The 17,131-nt window shown below is 47.6% G+C and overlaps 1 protein-coding gene across 1 annotated transcript in view; it reads right to left on the reverse strand.

Moving 5' to 3' along the window:
* LOC146853998 (membrane-spanning 4-domains subfamily A member 4A-like) overlaps window positions 1-17,131 on the reverse strand; it is a 173,868-nt gene that overhangs the window by 148,345 nt on the left and 8,392 nt on the right. The window contains exon 2 of the mRNA XM_085650468.1: window positions 5,177-5,351. Coding sequence (XP_085506594.1) covers window positions 5,177-5,341 — 165 coding nt within the window. The 5' untranslated portion in view covers window positions 5,342-5,351. The remainder of the gene's footprint in view (window positions 1-5,176; window positions 5,352-17,131) is intronic.

Raw genomic sequence — 17,131 nt, forward strand, 5'->3', positions numbered from 1 at the left:
AGAACATCTCACCACCGCAGCAGTTGCGGTCGCATCGCCGAGTAAGAGTATTGTCGCTGTCACCATCGCATCACCGACGCACGTCGCATCACCGGAGAAGCGTGCCGCCACCGTAGAGGTCACTGTTGCATCACCGGAGAAGCGTGTCGCAGGGCCTGTCGCAGCTCAGAAGATCCCTGAGTCGCCACACAGCCATCGGGCATGCACCCATCGCATCTACGTTGTCGCATCGTGACCAAGACTCCATTTTGTCGCATCGCACTGGATCGTCGCATCGCATTGAGGCGCCATCTTGTTGCATTGCACCGGAGAGTAGTAAGAAACTGACGCATCACCTCCCCACACAGTAAGGAAGCAAGCATCAACTCCCCTGCGCAACAGTAAGGAACCGACACATCCACTCCCCTGAGTGTAAGGAACTGACACATCACCTTCCCTGAGACCCTTTTGTTTGTTTTGCATTACGCATCCAAGGTACTTTGAGAGTAAAGTGTCGCATTTACAATCTAAATTGAACTAAGCTATTTCCTAACATTTTAAAGTCTATTTTTGGTTACAGTATTGTGGATTGTTGTTGTTTGGTCTTGTGTTAAGTCTAGTAAAGATTACTTATTTTTCCAAACTGGTGTGGTGTCCATTTGTAGTGTTTTCACTGTATTACTGTATGTGTTCCCAAATGATTCACACACTGCCTCTGAGATAAGCCTGCCTTCTCGTGCCAAACTACCAAGGGGGTGAGCAGGAGTTATTTTAGGAGTGTACCCCTTATCCTGACTAGACCCAAGGTTCCCTCTTTGGACAAAGGTGCAAACCATTGCCAACTAGAGACCCCCAAATCTAACAAAGGGTCAGTCCGCAATCTTCCAGCTGCTGGAGGGTAGCTCGGAGATGAGTGTGGTGTTCTTCCAGGGTGTTTGAGAACACTAGGATGCCATTGCACAGATTGATGACACCCTGCAGGCCGGACAGTGCTTCCTGGAAGGCATTTTGGAACACTTTGGCTGCAGATGACACCCCGAAGCTCAGTCTCTTGTACCTCCTGAGGCCGATGTGGGTGGAGAATGTGGTGATGTACCTGCTCTCAGGCTCCAGTTCCAGCTGGTGGTACCCCATGTTCAGGTCTAGCTTGGAAAACTACTTGGCCCCGTTCATGTCCGCCACAATGTCATCCATGGTGGGGGTAAGATGACGTTCCCTTTTGAATGCTACGTTCGGGAGCCTCATGTCCACACAGAGTTGTATGGCTCCTGGCTGTTTTGGCTTGAGGGCAACAACCAGTGGGGACACCCATGGGGTGGGGCAGGACACCTTCTCAATGACGTCGAGGTCCTCGAGTTTCTTCAGTTCCGCCTCTACTTGCGGGCGGAGGTTGAGCGGCACCCTCCTGTGCCTCAGAGCCAAAGGCCTCACAGTGGTTTCAATGTGGAGCTTGAACTGTTTTCCTTTTAGCTTGCCAAGTCCTGTGAATAGTGCCGGCAAGTCTTCAAAGATGGCGTCAACATGGGAGTCGTGAACCTGATGAGCAAAGAAAACCAACCCGAGGTCTTCTGCGGTGTGACAACTGAGAAGAGTGCCTTTCCTCCCTTCCGTGATGTGGAATCAGGCCCTCATAACGTGTTTGTCGCTGGTGATCTCCACCTCAGTGACCCCCCTGAGGGGCTGAAGGTGCGTACCCCCATAAGTGTTGTATGGCTCCCGGCTGTTTTGGTTTGAGGGCCACGACCAGTGGGGACACCCATGGGGTGGGGCCGGACACCTTCTCAATGATGTCGAGGTCCTCGAGTTTCTTCAGTTCCGCCTCTACTTGCGGGCGGAGGTTGAACAGCACCCTCCGATGCCTCAGAGCCATAGGACTCACAGTGGTTTTGATGTGGAGCTTGAACTGCTTTTCTTTTAGCTTGCCAAGTCTTGTGAATAGTGCCGGCAAGTCTTCAAAGATGGCGTCAGCATGGGAGTCGTGAACCTGATGAGCAAAGAAAGCCAGCCTGAGGTCTTCTGCGGTGTGACAACTGAGAAGGGTGCCTTTCCTCCCTTCCGTGATGTGGAATCGGGCCCTCATAACGTGTTTGTCACTGGTGACCTCCACCTCGATGACCCCCCTGAGGGGCAGAAGGTACGTACCCCCATAAGTGTAAATCCAGGCTTTGGTTGGTGCAAGAGGAGGTCATGGTGACAGCCACTTGTACTGCTCTGAATCCATGATGTTGACCGATGCGCCCATGTCGATGACCGCCTGGACTGTAGACCCTCCAACCAGGACAGAGCACATCGGCGGAGGCCTGCTGATGAAGGACATGACAAATACCTCGTTGTCATCTTCATCGAGAGCGAGGCAGCGCCCTCGTGTCAAGTCGCCCTCCTGTGACTGTGTGTCATCGAGCAACACTTGGCGTAGACGTTGTGTAATACTTAGAGGCCTGGCGTATGTTTGTCTCGACCGGCTGCTTCGGTACACCTTCGTGAAACGATTCACTGTCCTGCAGCAGGAGCACATCTTCCCCTTCGCTCCACCCACCGCTGTTGGCGGGTGTTCCACTCCACAGTTGCTTGTTGGCCACTTTTTTCCATCCGGTTGACGGCGTGCTCATAGCATAGGCGCGCTTGGGTACAGTGTCCGCGCTGTGAGACCGGGATACCTTGTGTGGCTGATGTGCAGCTGCGTGCTTTGCAGGTTTGTGGAGGCACACTGTATCGGACTTCCCTACTTGGGTGAGATGGCTCTACCCTCCTGTAGGTTGTGTGAATACTCAGATCCCCCCCTGGGGGCCTGGCTATCAGCACCGTTGCGCGCTACAGCAGTGGCACCCTCTGACACACGGGACTCAACGGTGTGAAGGCGTCTTCCTCCTGTCTTCAATGCGCACACTGCAGCTCGCTCCCGGTGACTCATGGAGACGTGCGGGTGGGTGCAGCACGTGCGCAGCTTGCAGCAGGCCGTGACGATGGCCGGGGGCACAGTGATGCATAGCCAGGATAATGTGCGGCTGCACCGGGCAGCACCAGACGGCGGAAAGCGATGTAAGAGGCTTGATTGGTGCGGCAGCACAGGTCACAGGAACCGCAGCCCATGCAGCGGACAGCAGAGACACGCAGTCCACTGGGTGATGGAGCGATGCGGGTGGGCTCCTCAGCAGGCAGAAATGATGCACCGGGGCACCACCTCCCTCGTCGCCAATGTAGCGTAGCGGGGGCCCGTAGTAGTTGGGCCTAACAGTGCCCAACACAGATAGCTAGGGTGTGGCGGGAAGACCCTGAGCGGTCTTTTGCCATTTAGTTTATCTCTTTGGGTCGAGCCCGCCCCAAGGCGGTGCATGCTGGACACAATGTACAGGAGAGCCTGGATGGCTCTCTACACGTTTCAGAGTGGAAAGCGATGAGAGATGTTTGTGAATTCCCACTTGCCACCTCTTGAGAGTGAATTACAGCTGTAGAGATGTCTACACCCGCGGCTGAGACATCCACTCCCTATGTGGGCTTACCACTGCCAGTAATGCCTTTGTAAACTCCCGGCAGATGTAAAAGATGTTATGTCAGTTGTAAACATTAAGAGGTAAAGTTGATTGTAAGTGTACATTTATGACCAAATTTACCTTTGTGAATAGGGCCCTATAGAGGGGGTAGGGCAGCCTGAAGGACTGTTTGCCTGCTGCAGAGCTTGGTTTGTAACCTACAAATAATGGGGTCGAAACCCAGTATTACTGAAGACCTGCTCTAGAGACTACTATATAATCTTCAGATGATGGAGTATGGACCCAGTATCACAAAGTTAGCCTTACACCAATACAAGTGGTATCATTAACATTGAGAACAGCACCGGGATGCCCTTCCAGTGCGCTGTGTGCAATACTAATACACATAACATAACATAACGATAATGCATCTTAGTAAAGGCCAAAAACTATTTTTAGGAACACGATCAGCATATACGTTGTGGTGAACATGCACTTTAGAATCGTTCAAGAGCGTAGTAAAACAGAAAAACAGAAAATAATTGACTCCTTGGGAAAAAACACAGAGAGGACAGCAGAATACGCAGAATAACATTTGTAGACAGTAAAATAGCAAAGGCTTACTTCCGAGGTGGGTGGAGATAACAAGTGCAATAAACTACAGTGCAGGAATTGTTTCCTTCTGACATCTTGGACTATATTTATGATACGCTTTGCGTCACTCTTGCACCTCGCAACGTGGTGCAAGAGCGATGCAAACCTTAAGACATATTTTTGAAGCCACACAAAGCCACTTTGCGTGGCATTGAGTAGCTCCAAAAATATGGAGTAACGCAGCACAGCGCAAATCACTGCGTTGCTTTACTGTATCCTGGGTAGGCCTTCAATGAGCGTTAGAAAGGTGATACCACATGACTCCCATGGTTTTTGACGCATTCACAGATTTAAAAGACCTTGTAAACCTGGGAATGCGCCAAAAAGATACGCCTCCCCAGATGAGGCGTAACGAAGAGAAATATGTTTATTTCACCTCGATATTTCCTCTTTCTATGTGTGCTGTATGCAGCACACATAGAAATAGGTAAAAGCCACTCAGGATTATTTTTGTGCAAGAAGGTGTCCCTTCCTGCACAAAAACAATCCTGTCTACGACACAGGCAACCCATCCTTGCACCATGTTGCAAGGCTGCCTGCATTGGTGCTAACCTCCCAAAACGGCTCCAGTGCAAGGGAAAAGGACAGGTATGGGATAAATACTGTGGTTTCCTGCCCTTTCTCTGTGATGCAGGGCAGCGCTGCAAGGTGATTTGCAGTGCTGCCCTGCGTCACCAAACTTGTTTTAGTACTGATTAATACTTTAATGATAAGAAATAAGGATAAACTGTGCAAACAGTTTTTGCGTCCAGCTTTCAACAATTTATCATTCCAAATGCACCATTTTGCATGCATCAATTCCTCTAAATAGAACCTGATGGTAACTGACAGTGAAAAGCACAGATGCTTGTGATAATTCTGCTAATCCTGTGATGGTGCTAAACTGTGTGCATCTGATTTTGCACTTTGTGACCACATTTATATGAAACCTCTTAATGAGCTGACAGGTCTATAAGAATCACTAGTTCACAGGTGGTTCTCCGGGTTTCTACACATTCTTACTCACCATCCAGGATTACCATGAATCCCTATGCCGCTGACTGATGTGGAAGCGGAGGCAAGATCCGACTTACCCCCAAGGCCTTTGGTTCCCCCTTGATGAACTTCTCCAGGGGCTGCGGAACCTGACACCAGCCATTTTGGAAACCATTGGGGCGTCCTTGTATGGGATTCTGCTGGGGAATGACTTGGGTCATCACGACCACACCGTTGCCTCCCGGCATCATCTGCTGGTTCATGATTCCTAATCTAGAGGAAATAAAAGCAGAAGAGCGTAACGCTCATAGAAGCCATTTTTAGACAACCCTGTAATTCTGTGATTGTGTTCCTTCCTAAAAGTAGAGTACATCCACAACTGAAATGCTTGAGACCCTCGCGCTTCTAGAGAAGATTCGTATCAACAGCCAGCCAACACAGAAGCACATGAGCCATTTACGTATCTAGAGAGAAGATTCCCATTAATCCCCAACCACCCCAGAGGCACTTGAGCCATTCAAGCATCTAGAGAGAAGATTCCCATCAATACTCAGCCAGCACAGAAGTCCTGGTGCCCTTCAGGCATCCAGAGAGAAGATTCCAATCAACCCCCAGCCAGTGAAGAACTGCTAGAGCCCTTCACACATCTAGAGAGAAGATTACCATCAATCCCCAGCCAGCGCAGAAGTCCTGGTGCACTTCAGGCATCCAGAGAGAAGATTCCAATCAACCCCCAGCCAGTGAAGAACTGCTAGAGCCCTTCACACATCTAGAGAGAAGATTGCCATCAATCCACAGCCAGCGCAGAAGTTCGGGAGCCCTTCACGTATCTAGAGAGAAGATTCCCATCAATCCCCAGCCAGAGCAGATGTGCTGGAGCTCTTCATGCATCTAGAGAGAAGATTAGCATCAATCCCTAGCCACTGCAGAAGTGCTGGAGCCCTTCATAAATCTAGAGAGACTATTCCCATCAATCCCAGCACAGAGATTGGTACGAGTGTGCAGGAAAGACGTCCTGCTTTGACCAGGGATTCTGTGGAGAAACCAAAGTGAGCATGTGTGTTTTGGGCGGCCGGGCCGGCCGGCCAAAACATATACTTGTACTTAAGGAGTGTACACAGCACTCCTCCTCCCCATGCCCTTCCCCTCTCTTTGCAAGCTGGCTCAGAGCCGGAAAATGAAAAATCAAACAATGACATTGTTTTATTTTTCATTTACTGGCTCTGAGCCAGGCAGTGGGGCGACCACTGCCTTCACACATCTAGAGAGAAGATTACCATCTATCCCCAGCCTCAGCAAAAGCACTTGAGCCCTTCACAAATCTAGAGAGAAGATTCCCATAAATCCCCAGCCACTGCAGAAGCACTGGAGCTCTTCACGCATGTAGAGAGAAGATGAACATCGATCCCCAGGCACCACAGAAGCACTTGAGCATTTTCACACATCTATAGAGAAGTTTCTTGTCAATTCCCATGTGTGTTTAATCAAAAGTTGGGGAACAGAAGAGCTAGTTATTTGAAGAGGTCCTATTCCTGTGCTCCTTCGTGTACACATTTAAATAAAAAAAAGGAATTAGTTCCTAGATGAGGCAGATATACTGTGAGCTACTAACTGCCTATTGTTTGAGTCGCTGGGGGATCTCTATTTCAGATCATAATGCCCTCACACACCTGTTAGGCTGTCATGCTTCATCATAGGGCGCTTCTCCTCAGACAAGCGCTGCAATGTCTGACGGGCCTGGTGACATCTTTATCGAAGTTCTTTTGATCGGCGAACGTCGTATGTGAATGGTGTGTGTGTGGGCTAAAAAAAAGTGAGTGATGGTGTGTATAAAGTGACACAGTGATTTAAAATAGGTACCAGTCCTAAGAACGTTTTTATTCCATAAATAGGACCGGGACTAAGTAAAAACAGTGCGGCTACCAGAAGGTCTTAAGGTACCAGGATAGCTCTTACGTGTATGTGGTCAACATGTTTTGTGCCATCCTGGCTCCAAAATCGAGCGGCACTTCTTCAGGATCAATGACCTCTAGGAGTAGTCCCCAAATGAGGACCTAGAGTTATACCCCCTATATAAGTGGGAGAGTGCAATATGTGAATGTCTGGTTCCAAATTCAGGAACCCGCAGTGTCTCTCCACCTAGGTAAAGGGGGATGAGATAAGGAAAGAAAAGAGAAAAGAAAAAGAGACATCAAAATATACCATCAGGCGATTCATTCGACAGACAAATAACAAACTCATGCCCAGAGTAGTGGTAGAGGTATAGTATCCAGGTGAGGTAGATAATCCTTAACGTAGGTGCATATCTCAAGTGGATAAAAACAAACAAGAAGATTAAAATTACTAAAAAGCAAGCAGAAAAAAGCGCAATACGTATTAGTGTTGCCTAAACAGACAAAATAAACTGACCGTCCCCCGACGGGGGAGAAAGGGGTAAGGTGACCTTATAGTAAGACTTATCTCACTCGATGGGTAGTCTTACTTCATAGATGTAGGGGAGGAGACCGACCACTTGAACGGGACAACTGTAATGTGACATATGGAAGATAAGAACTAAAAGTAGTATAACAATGAACAAACGGAGAGACCGGATGTAAGGGTCTACACGAGTGCAGTGTCTCAAGAGAGAAACATATGAAACCAGGGAGTGCTGAGATTAGTGCTGCTAGAGGCATGCTCGTGTATAGTGATCAACTAGACTCGCAATGGGCGTTTGGTGGATTTGAACGTCTCACGGATATGTTGTAATCGGCGAGAGACGCCTTTGTCAACATGTACCCGAACATTAACAATGAATTGCTGGGCGGATCCTAATAGAAATCATGCCCAACAATCAGTGATCTTCAAGCTAATCTGTGGAAGTGGGGCGTCACAAAGACGGTGTGGTTTTGATAGTTGTGCCCCTGGGGAGGGTGCAAAGTAGTTCCGCTAGTGAATAACACACGGACAGTAAGGGGTTCATGCTGGCTAAGAAGTCATAGTTGGGGGTCCCAAAAGAACAGAGAGCCCTACTGTGGCCCCATGATCTAAGCAGAGTGACAGGCAATGTTACGTGAGATCTTTAACCCCTTTGCAGCTAGGCCTTTTCCCCTCCTGTGCTGAGCCTTTTTTTGGCTATTTGGGGTAGTGCGCGCTTAGGCCCCTGTAACCTTTTGACGACATAAGGTATCCAAATTTGCGTCCTTTTCTTCCAACATCATGGGGATTCTAAAGGTACCCAGGGTTTGTGGATTCCCCTGGAGGAGTCCCAGAAATTAGCCAAAATACAGCTAAATTTTGTTTTTTGGGGGGAAAAATTGGAAAAAAGGGCTGCAAATGAAAGCGTCTGGGTTTTCCCTGCAAATGGTATCAAAAAAGGGTTTGTGGGGCTGAAATCACCATTTTGACAGCTTTTAGGGAATTACAGACTTTTGTCAGAAAACCAACATTTTTTACACAGTTTTGGCATATTTCTGGGACATAGCCTATTTCTGCTATTTTTTGTGCTTTCAACCTCCTTCCAGTTAATGGTAGAAATGGTTATGAAAGCAATAATGGATCCGGGAAAGCTATACATTTTAGAAAAGAAGACAAAATTCTGAATTCAGCAAGGGGTCATTTGTGTAGGACCTTCAAGGTTTATTTATAGAAACTAACAGTTAAATATATGAAAAATTGAAAATTATTTGAAAAAAACAGCCTTTTGTGTCAACGTTTTCACCTGTAACTTCTTCTAATTATGACAGCTCTTTGAAAGCAATATACCGTTACATCCGCTGTACATTTCTGGTTGTGGGAATATATAGGACTTGTAGGTTCACCAAGAACCCGACGAACCCAAAGTCAAAAACTGAGCAGCAATTTGCAATGGCTTTTTATTATGTACTGGGTATTTAGCAATTATTGTGGGAAAATGTATACGTGGAAAAATCGGTATGAAAGACACCTATGTATATCTGAAATGGAAACAAATTATAGAGTTTAGAAACAGTAGATATTTGCACATTTTCGAAATTGGGAATACTCATCCTCGCTTGAGAATTATTGGTCATTTTTCAAAATGACCTTTTTTTAAAACAATATCTTTCATTTGGAAGACAGAAATGCATCGAAAGTCAATAGGTAATAACAGTTGCTTTACCAACCTGAATTACCCTAAGTCTCCCGATAAAAATGGTACCTCACTTGTGTGGGTAGGTATAGTGCTCATGACAGGAAATGGCTCAAAAGCCAACGTGAGCACACCACATTTTCACAATGAAAAATTACCCTTTTTTTGCAGAGTGCCTAGCTGCAGTTTTTGAACCCTAGCTCTGCCGGCACTTAGGGAAACCTAGCAAACCTATACAATTTTGAAAACTAGACACCCAGGGAAATCCAGGATGGGGTGACATGACAACCTCCCACCAGGTTCTGTTACCTAGAATCCCTTGAAAACCTAAAACATTATTAAAAAAACACATTTTCCCCACATTTCTGTGGTGGAAAGTTCTGGAATCTGCGTGGATCCACACATTTCCACCCACCCCACATTCCCCAAAGTCTTCTGAGAAAAATGGTACCTCACTTGTGTGGGTTGGCCTAGTGCTCGCAACAGGAAATGGTGCAAAACGCAACATGGACACACCTCACTTTCACAGTGAAAAATGACCCTTTTTTGGCAAAGTGCCTAGCTGAAGTTTGTGATCCCTAGCTCTGCCGGCACCTTGGGAAACCTAGCAAACCTATACATTTTTGAAAACTAGACACCCTGGGGAATCCAGGATGGGGTGACTTGACTGCCTCCCACCAGGGTCTGTTACTCAGAATCCCTTGCAAACCTAAAACATTATTAAAAAAAACACATTTTCCCCACATTTCTGTGGTGGAAAGTTCAGGAATCTGCGTGGATCCAAAAATGTTCACACACCGCGTGCTCCCCAAAGTCTTCCGCGAAAAATGGTACCTCAATTGTGTGGGTCGGCCTAGTGCCCGTGATAGGAAACGGCGCAAAAGGCAACGTGGACACATCTCAATTTCGCAGTGAAATATTACCCTTTTTTGGCAAAGTGCCTAGCTGTAGTTTTTGAACCATAGCTCTGCCGGCAGCAAGGGAAACCTAGCAAACCTATACATTTTTGAAAACTAGACACCCAGGGGAATCCAGGATGGGGTGACTTGACTGCCTCCCACCAGGTTCTGTTACCCAGAATCCCTTGCAAACTTAAAACATTATAAAAAAAACACATTTTCCCCACATTTCTGTGGTGGAAAGTTCTGGAATCTGCGTGGATCCACACATTTCCACCCACCTTGCGTTCCCCAAAGTGTTCTGAGAAAAATGGTACCTCACTTGTATGGGTTGGCCTAGTGCCCGCGACAGGAAACGGCGCAAAACGAACAGGGCCGGACTGGGAACTGAAAGCAGCCCTGGCAAATTTTGGCAGACCAGCCCCCGTCCGGCACGTAGCGTGCGAGCGAGCCGGACAGCTACTAGAAAATTTTGGAAAACGACAGCACATTTTTCATTACATTTTCAATTGTATCAACTTTCAAAGCACAGTAAATAGTAGATGATGACCTTAAAGAGCACCAAGTTACCCACCCAGGCATATGTACATATAGACATTCTTTCAGAGAGCACCAAAAATAGACATAAGTAGTGAATCAGAGAGAACAAAAAAAAGTGAGACCAGCCCCCCATATGGTGTCTAACGATCAACTGTGGATCAACTCTGTGATGTCATCAGAGGATTGGTGATGTCATTTGCTTAACACTGTGCCTTCTGTTGAGAACTCTGTGCAGCTAATTTGTTACACATTAGAATCAATGCAATGCAGACCCAGCCTTTTCAGCTTTCTGAGGCCAAAAACACGAATACTTTTCGGGTCTGTTGGGACGCAGTAGGTGTTCGGCCGGCGGTGATTCATACTGAATCTTGTTTTTTGAGTCCTGCCACCCAACGGTAGCTAAGGAGCTGTGTGGTCTTTGTTTACACACACTCTTGGCTTTTGGGAAATACTTGAAAGTCATCTACAAAACCGTGAGTTATTTCGGTTTATTGCACGACAGGTTAGGGTAAGCCTTAGCGTGCTTATACCGCCGTGGTGCCTTTTTGGGTCCTGAAGAAAGCTTTGTGTAATACGTCTAGAAGCTGAAACATGTCGACCACTAATGAGTAGGATGTACCTGGTCAACTTAAACCAGTGAGGAACATCCAATTTCACCTGCTTTTATTCAGTGCCGGTTTTTCCGCCATCAAAATTATTTTGGTTGAAATCTTTTCACTTTTTCACTTATCACACAATTTTTTGATAGGCACATAACCACCATTGAGCTCCGCTTTAATTAAGCGTTGAAGCACACCAGGGATGCAGTAGGCATCTCTGGTGGAACCCTATGATGAAGCATGTCATCAACCAGGTTGGTGAGTGAGGGTTCTCATATCAAATTTGAGTGATATGTCACACATGTATGTACATGTGTATATACACACACATATATATATATATAATTTGTTCCTTAGACATTGAAATAGAAATATCATAGAACACAAAAGAATTGGGTATTATGAAACAGCAAGTCTCTTTCGAAAACTTCTGTCAGATTGCACACTGGGAACTGCAGCTACCGTCACTGTGGCCCGATCTCATCTTTTAGAAGTGAACCATCTGCTGAACAGTGAACACACAAGTGCGCATTTTAACAGCCCAAACTCCTTTCTTGTGAAATCCGGACTGAAATCCGAACAATTAAAAAAAATATAGGTCACAAACCAACTGAGCCAGAGTCAAGGGAACGCACCGAGGGCTCCTATAAATTTACACGTTAGCCTAAGCAGCAAGTGCCAGTGGCAACACCAGTGGCCAGTGGAAAACAAAACACTTGTGTAAAAAAAAAAAAACACCACACTACAAAGCCCTGTTGTCTGCTTAAAATAGATTTTTCAGCACAAGCCCCAAGTTGGGGCTTGTGCTGAAAAATATATGTTAAGCAGACTTGCTGACCCCAACCTCTGCCCCAGTTATAGTCCCCAAGAGTCAAGCAGCACAGCGCCACCAAATGGAGCACCCAACATGTATCCTGCCTGTTGGCTCGGAACATTTCAGCTGGCCTGGCCCTGCTCGGAGTCAACACACACACGAACAACAGACAACACCTGACCCTGACGAAAAGAAAACTCATTTTTACAGAATCTAACCTGAGCTCATCAGGGTTTGAGGTCAGTGCTGCACTGCTGGGGGCGCTGGGCGGCCCGAGGGCAGTGGCAGGAGGAACCACAGCAGGCAGGCCTGCTCACAAATAAATCCACACTCAGGGGCCAGGGCGCTAGTGCGCTGTGCATCCTGCGCAGAACCGGGCCGGGGATTAAACAAAAAGGTATAGGCCCAGGCTGGGCCTGGGCATTTGGGGGGGTGGGGTGGCCTTTACCTTTTGTTTAATTCCGGCCCGGCTCACAGTGCCATGATGAATCTATCCATCCCCCCCTCTTCTCTACACACACTCCAGATGCCATACGTTGCAGACCCCTAATGTCAAGCACAGACAGAAAGCGGGCCAGAGCTAAGAGTCCCTCGGTGGAGAACCAGGAGGCAAACTTCCAATGATTCTGTGGCCCCTCTTCATCGAGCTTTCAAACATATGGGCGCGAAAGACCCCAGAGTTGAGAGACTGGAAACAATTTTTAAACAGGGGAGGCCGGTGCGCTTCTTCTCCTTAATGCACAGGTACAAACACCTATACATGCGCTGGAATAAATGCTGCCACCACGCCCACAAACCCCGGCAGAGAGCACTGTATCGACCGTCTAGAAGAGGGATTCACGTTTCTCTGTGTACTAGTTAATATGCGAGTCACTACAGCTAGATGAAGCAGCGGATAAGATGATGCTATGCAATAGTGGCTTGAAAGAAAACTTAACGCAAGATTGTGAATAATTCCATTGTAGAGCATGCAATATGACTTAAATTCCAAGCAACTATTACTAGAACAAGAGTCACCCTAATAGTAAGAGGTGTTAATTTACTAAGCAGTGCAATCACTTCTTATTTTAACTACTAATTTATTCTGCTAGTGCTACTGTTCAGCGAAGGAGCAGAGGGAAAAGGAGCTGTTACTGACATTTAAATAACACTTATATGTCACAATGGCAGTAGCGTTGTAAACCACGGGTGAATCTTCATGAGGCCTCACCGGCTGAATCCCCTCATCTAAGAGGGCCACTGCATCAGCACATTGAAGCTGCAGCCTGGAAGTGTCACATGAGAGTCACTCCTTTTCACTGATCACCATTGCAAAATGCACAACTGTACAATATTCCTGTGGGCCGATAATATGGCCCATGTGTTGTCATCTGCCTGCTGGAGGCGGGTAATGCTCATGTGATGTGAGCTGGTTACTTCCTGTCAGGGGCAGCCCCAGAGACCGGGGCGCAGGAGCAGGCACTCAGCAAAGCGCATAGAAAACAGAAATGGGGCGATGCGGCTGTGCAGAAAAAGCTGCCTCGTTTTAGCGCTATGTTCACTCAGCACATTAGATAAATGCATGCTTCCTGTCCCACTGTGGTGGCCAGAGGCGCAACTAGAGCCAAATTTCGGGGGGGGGGGGGCTAAGAAAAAATTTCGGGGGGGGGCTGAAACTTTAAGCAATCGGCAGAGTGGAGCTGCAGGGGCTCTTAGAAGGGGTGAAACAACAGCGAGGCCTCATTAACATGCAAATGATCTTTTAAAGACCTGTGAAGTGCTCGGGTGCGGCTGTGTGACTACCCGGGAAGCTGTCTCATCCCGGGCTGCCACACACGACGGGGGGGGGGCTGAAGCCCTTCGAGTCCAATGGGTGTTGCGCGCCTGGTGGTGGCCCTCTGGCCTTTGGTCTTAAGCTCTGCCCCTCCCGCAGTTGCCTACATGTACTAACTTCAGTCCTACCTACCCGTTGACCCCGCGCTCCTACTGCACCTTCTGCTGTGCATATCTGATTTTAAATGCAATTTGCAAAAATGCAAACGACACTCACCTGGCAGCAGGCGGCAGACAGTCGACAGGAGGGAGTGGGACACTGGGACAGGCAGGTGCCAGGCCAGGGCTAGAAATAATTAAATTATGGGGTGCCGGGAGAGGGCCTCTCCTCGTCGCAGTCTCTGGGCTCTGGAATGCGGGTCAGGCGCACTTTTTATTGCGCGAGGCCCAATGCGCATGTGTCATCACCAACAGACGCGCCCACCCCACCCCCCTAAGGTGGGTGAACTGAAGACTTAGAGCAGGCCGCGAAGACGTGGCGGTGAAGACATCTGCGACCTACCCACCCCCTAAAATGGCACTGCTGCGCCTGCTCCAATGCATTATTTATCCTGAACAGAACGCGGTCACAGGTGACTGAAATTAAGAGAATTTTATCCATTCAAGCAGAGATTGATTAAATTGTGCTTTTTCCGCACGGAGGCTCCGGAGCGAGTGAGACGCACGCAGACGCAGCAGAGTACAGTAGTGAGTCAGTGACTGACTATTGAGTGTACAAAAAAATCGGCCCCAGCCCCACCCAGCAACAAAACCGGCCCCTGGCCAAAAAACCGGCCCCCAACCCTGGCAGCCTACCGGGGGATTGCCCGGTGCCCGGCATTGCCAGTCCGGGCCTGAAAACGAAACATGGACACACCTCAGTTTCGCAGTGAAAAATGAACCTTTTTGGCCAAAGTGCCTAGCTATAGTTTTTGAACCATAGCTCTGCCGGCACCAAGGGAAACCTAGCAAACCTATACATTTTTCAAAACTAGACACCCAGGAGAATCCAGGATGGTGTGACTTGACTGCCTCCCACCAGGTTCTGTTACCCAGAATCCCTTGCAAACTTAAATCATTATAAAAAAACGCATATTCCCCACATTTCTGTGGTGGAAAGTTCTGGAATCTGCGTGGATCTACACATTTCCACCCACCCTGCGTTCCCCAAAGTCTTCTGAGAAAAATGGTACCTCACTTGTGTGGATCGGCCTAGTGCCCGTGACAGGAAATGGCTCAAAAGGCAACGTGGACACATCTCAATTTCGCAGTGAAAAGTAACCCTTTTTTGGCAAAGTGGCTAGCTGTAGTTTTTGAACCATAGCTCTGCTGGCACCAAGGGAAACCTAGCAAACCTATACATTTTTGAAAACTAGACACCCAGGGGAATCCAGGATGGGGTGACGTGACTGCCTGCCACCAGGTTCTGTTACCTAGAATCCCTTGCAAACCTAAAAAATTGTCAAAAAAACACATTTTCCCCACATATCTGTGGTGGAAAGTTCTGGAATCTGCGTGGATCCACACATTTCCACCCACCCTGCATTCCCCAAGGTCTTCTGAGAAAAATGGCACCTCACTTGAGTGGGTTGGCCTAGTGCCCGCAACAGGAAACGGCGCAAAACGCAACATGGACACACCTCAGTTTCACAGTGAAAAATGACACTTTTTGGGCAAAGTGCCTAGCTATAGTTTTTTAACCATAGCTCTGCCGGCACCAAGGGAAACCTATCAAACCTATACATTTTTTAAAACTAGACACCCAGCGGAATCCAGGATGGGGTCACTTGACTGCCTGCCACCAGGTTATGTTACCTAGAATCCCTTACAAAGCTAACAAATTGTCAAAAAAACACATTTTCCCCATATATCTGTGGTGGAAAGTTTTGGAATCTGTGTGGATCCACAAATTTCCACCCACCCCGCGTTCCCCAAAGTGTTTCAAGAAAAATGGTACCTCACTTGTGAGGGTCGGCCTTGTGCCCGCGACAGGAACGGCTCAAAACGCAACGTGGACACACCTCAATTTCGCAGTGAAAAATGACCCTTTTTTGGCAAAGTGCCTAGCTGTAGTTTTTGAACCATAGCTCTGCCGGCACCTAGGAAAACCTACCAAACCTATACATTTTTGAAAACTAGACACCCAGGGGAATCCAGGATGGGGTGACTTGACTGCCTCCCACCAGGTTCTGTTACCCAGAATCCCTTGCAAGCCTAAAACATTATTTAAAAAAACACATTTTCCCCACATTTCTGTGGTGGAAAGTTCTGGAATCTGCATGGATCCACACATTTCCACCCACCCTGCATTCCCCAAAGTCTTCTGAGAAAAATGGTACCTCACTTGTGTGGGTTGGCCTAGTTCCCGCAACAGGAAATGGCACAAAACGCAACATGGACACACCTCAGTTTCGCAGTGAAAAATGACCCTTTTTGAGCAAAGTGCCTAGCTACAGTTTTTGAACCATAGCTCTGCCGGCACCTAGGGAAACCTAGCAAACCTATACATTTTTGAAAACTACACACCCAGGGGAATCCAGGATGGGGTGACTTGACTGCCTGCCACCAGGTTCTGTTACCCAGAATCCCCTGCAAACCCTAAAAATTGTCAAAAAAAACACATTTTCCCCACATTTCTGTGGTGGAAAGTTCTGGAATCTGTGTGGATCCACAAATTTCCACCCTCGCATTCCCCAAAGTCTTCCGTGAAAAATGGTTCCTCACATGTGTGGGTCAGCCTAGTGCCCGCGACAGGAAACGGCTCAAAAGGCAACGTGGTCACACCTCAATTTTGCAGTGAAAAATGACCCTTTTTTGGCAAAGTGCCTAGCTGTAGGTTTTGAACCATAGCTCTGCCGGCACCTAGGGAAACCTAGCAAACCTATACATTTTTGAAAACTACACACCCAGGGGAATCCAGGATGGGGTGACTTGACTGCCTCCCTCCAGGTTCTGTTACCCAGAAATTCTTGCAAACCTAAAAAATTGTCAAAAAAACACATTTCCCCCACATTTCTGTGGTGGAAAGTTCTGGAATCTGTGTGGATTCCCAAATTTCCACCCACCCCGCTGTCCCCAAAGTCTTCCAAGAAAAATGGTACCTCACTTGTGTGGGTCGGCCTAGAGCCTGCGATAGGAAACGGTGCAAACGGCAACGTGGTCACTCCTCAATTTTGCAGTGAAAAATGACCCTTTTTGGGCAAAGTGCCTAGCTGTAGGTTTTCAACCATAGCTCTGCCGACACCTAGGGAAACCTAGCAAACCTATAAATTTTTGAAAACTACACACCCAGGGGAATCCAGGATGGGGTGATTTGACTA

Source organism: Triturus cristatus, chromosome 4_1, assembly GCF_964204655.1.
Source record: "Triturus cristatus chromosome 4_1, aTriCri1.1, whole genome shotgun sequence".
Taxonomy (NCBI): Eukaryota; Metazoa; Chordata; class Amphibia; order Caudata; family Salamandridae; genus Triturus; species Triturus cristatus.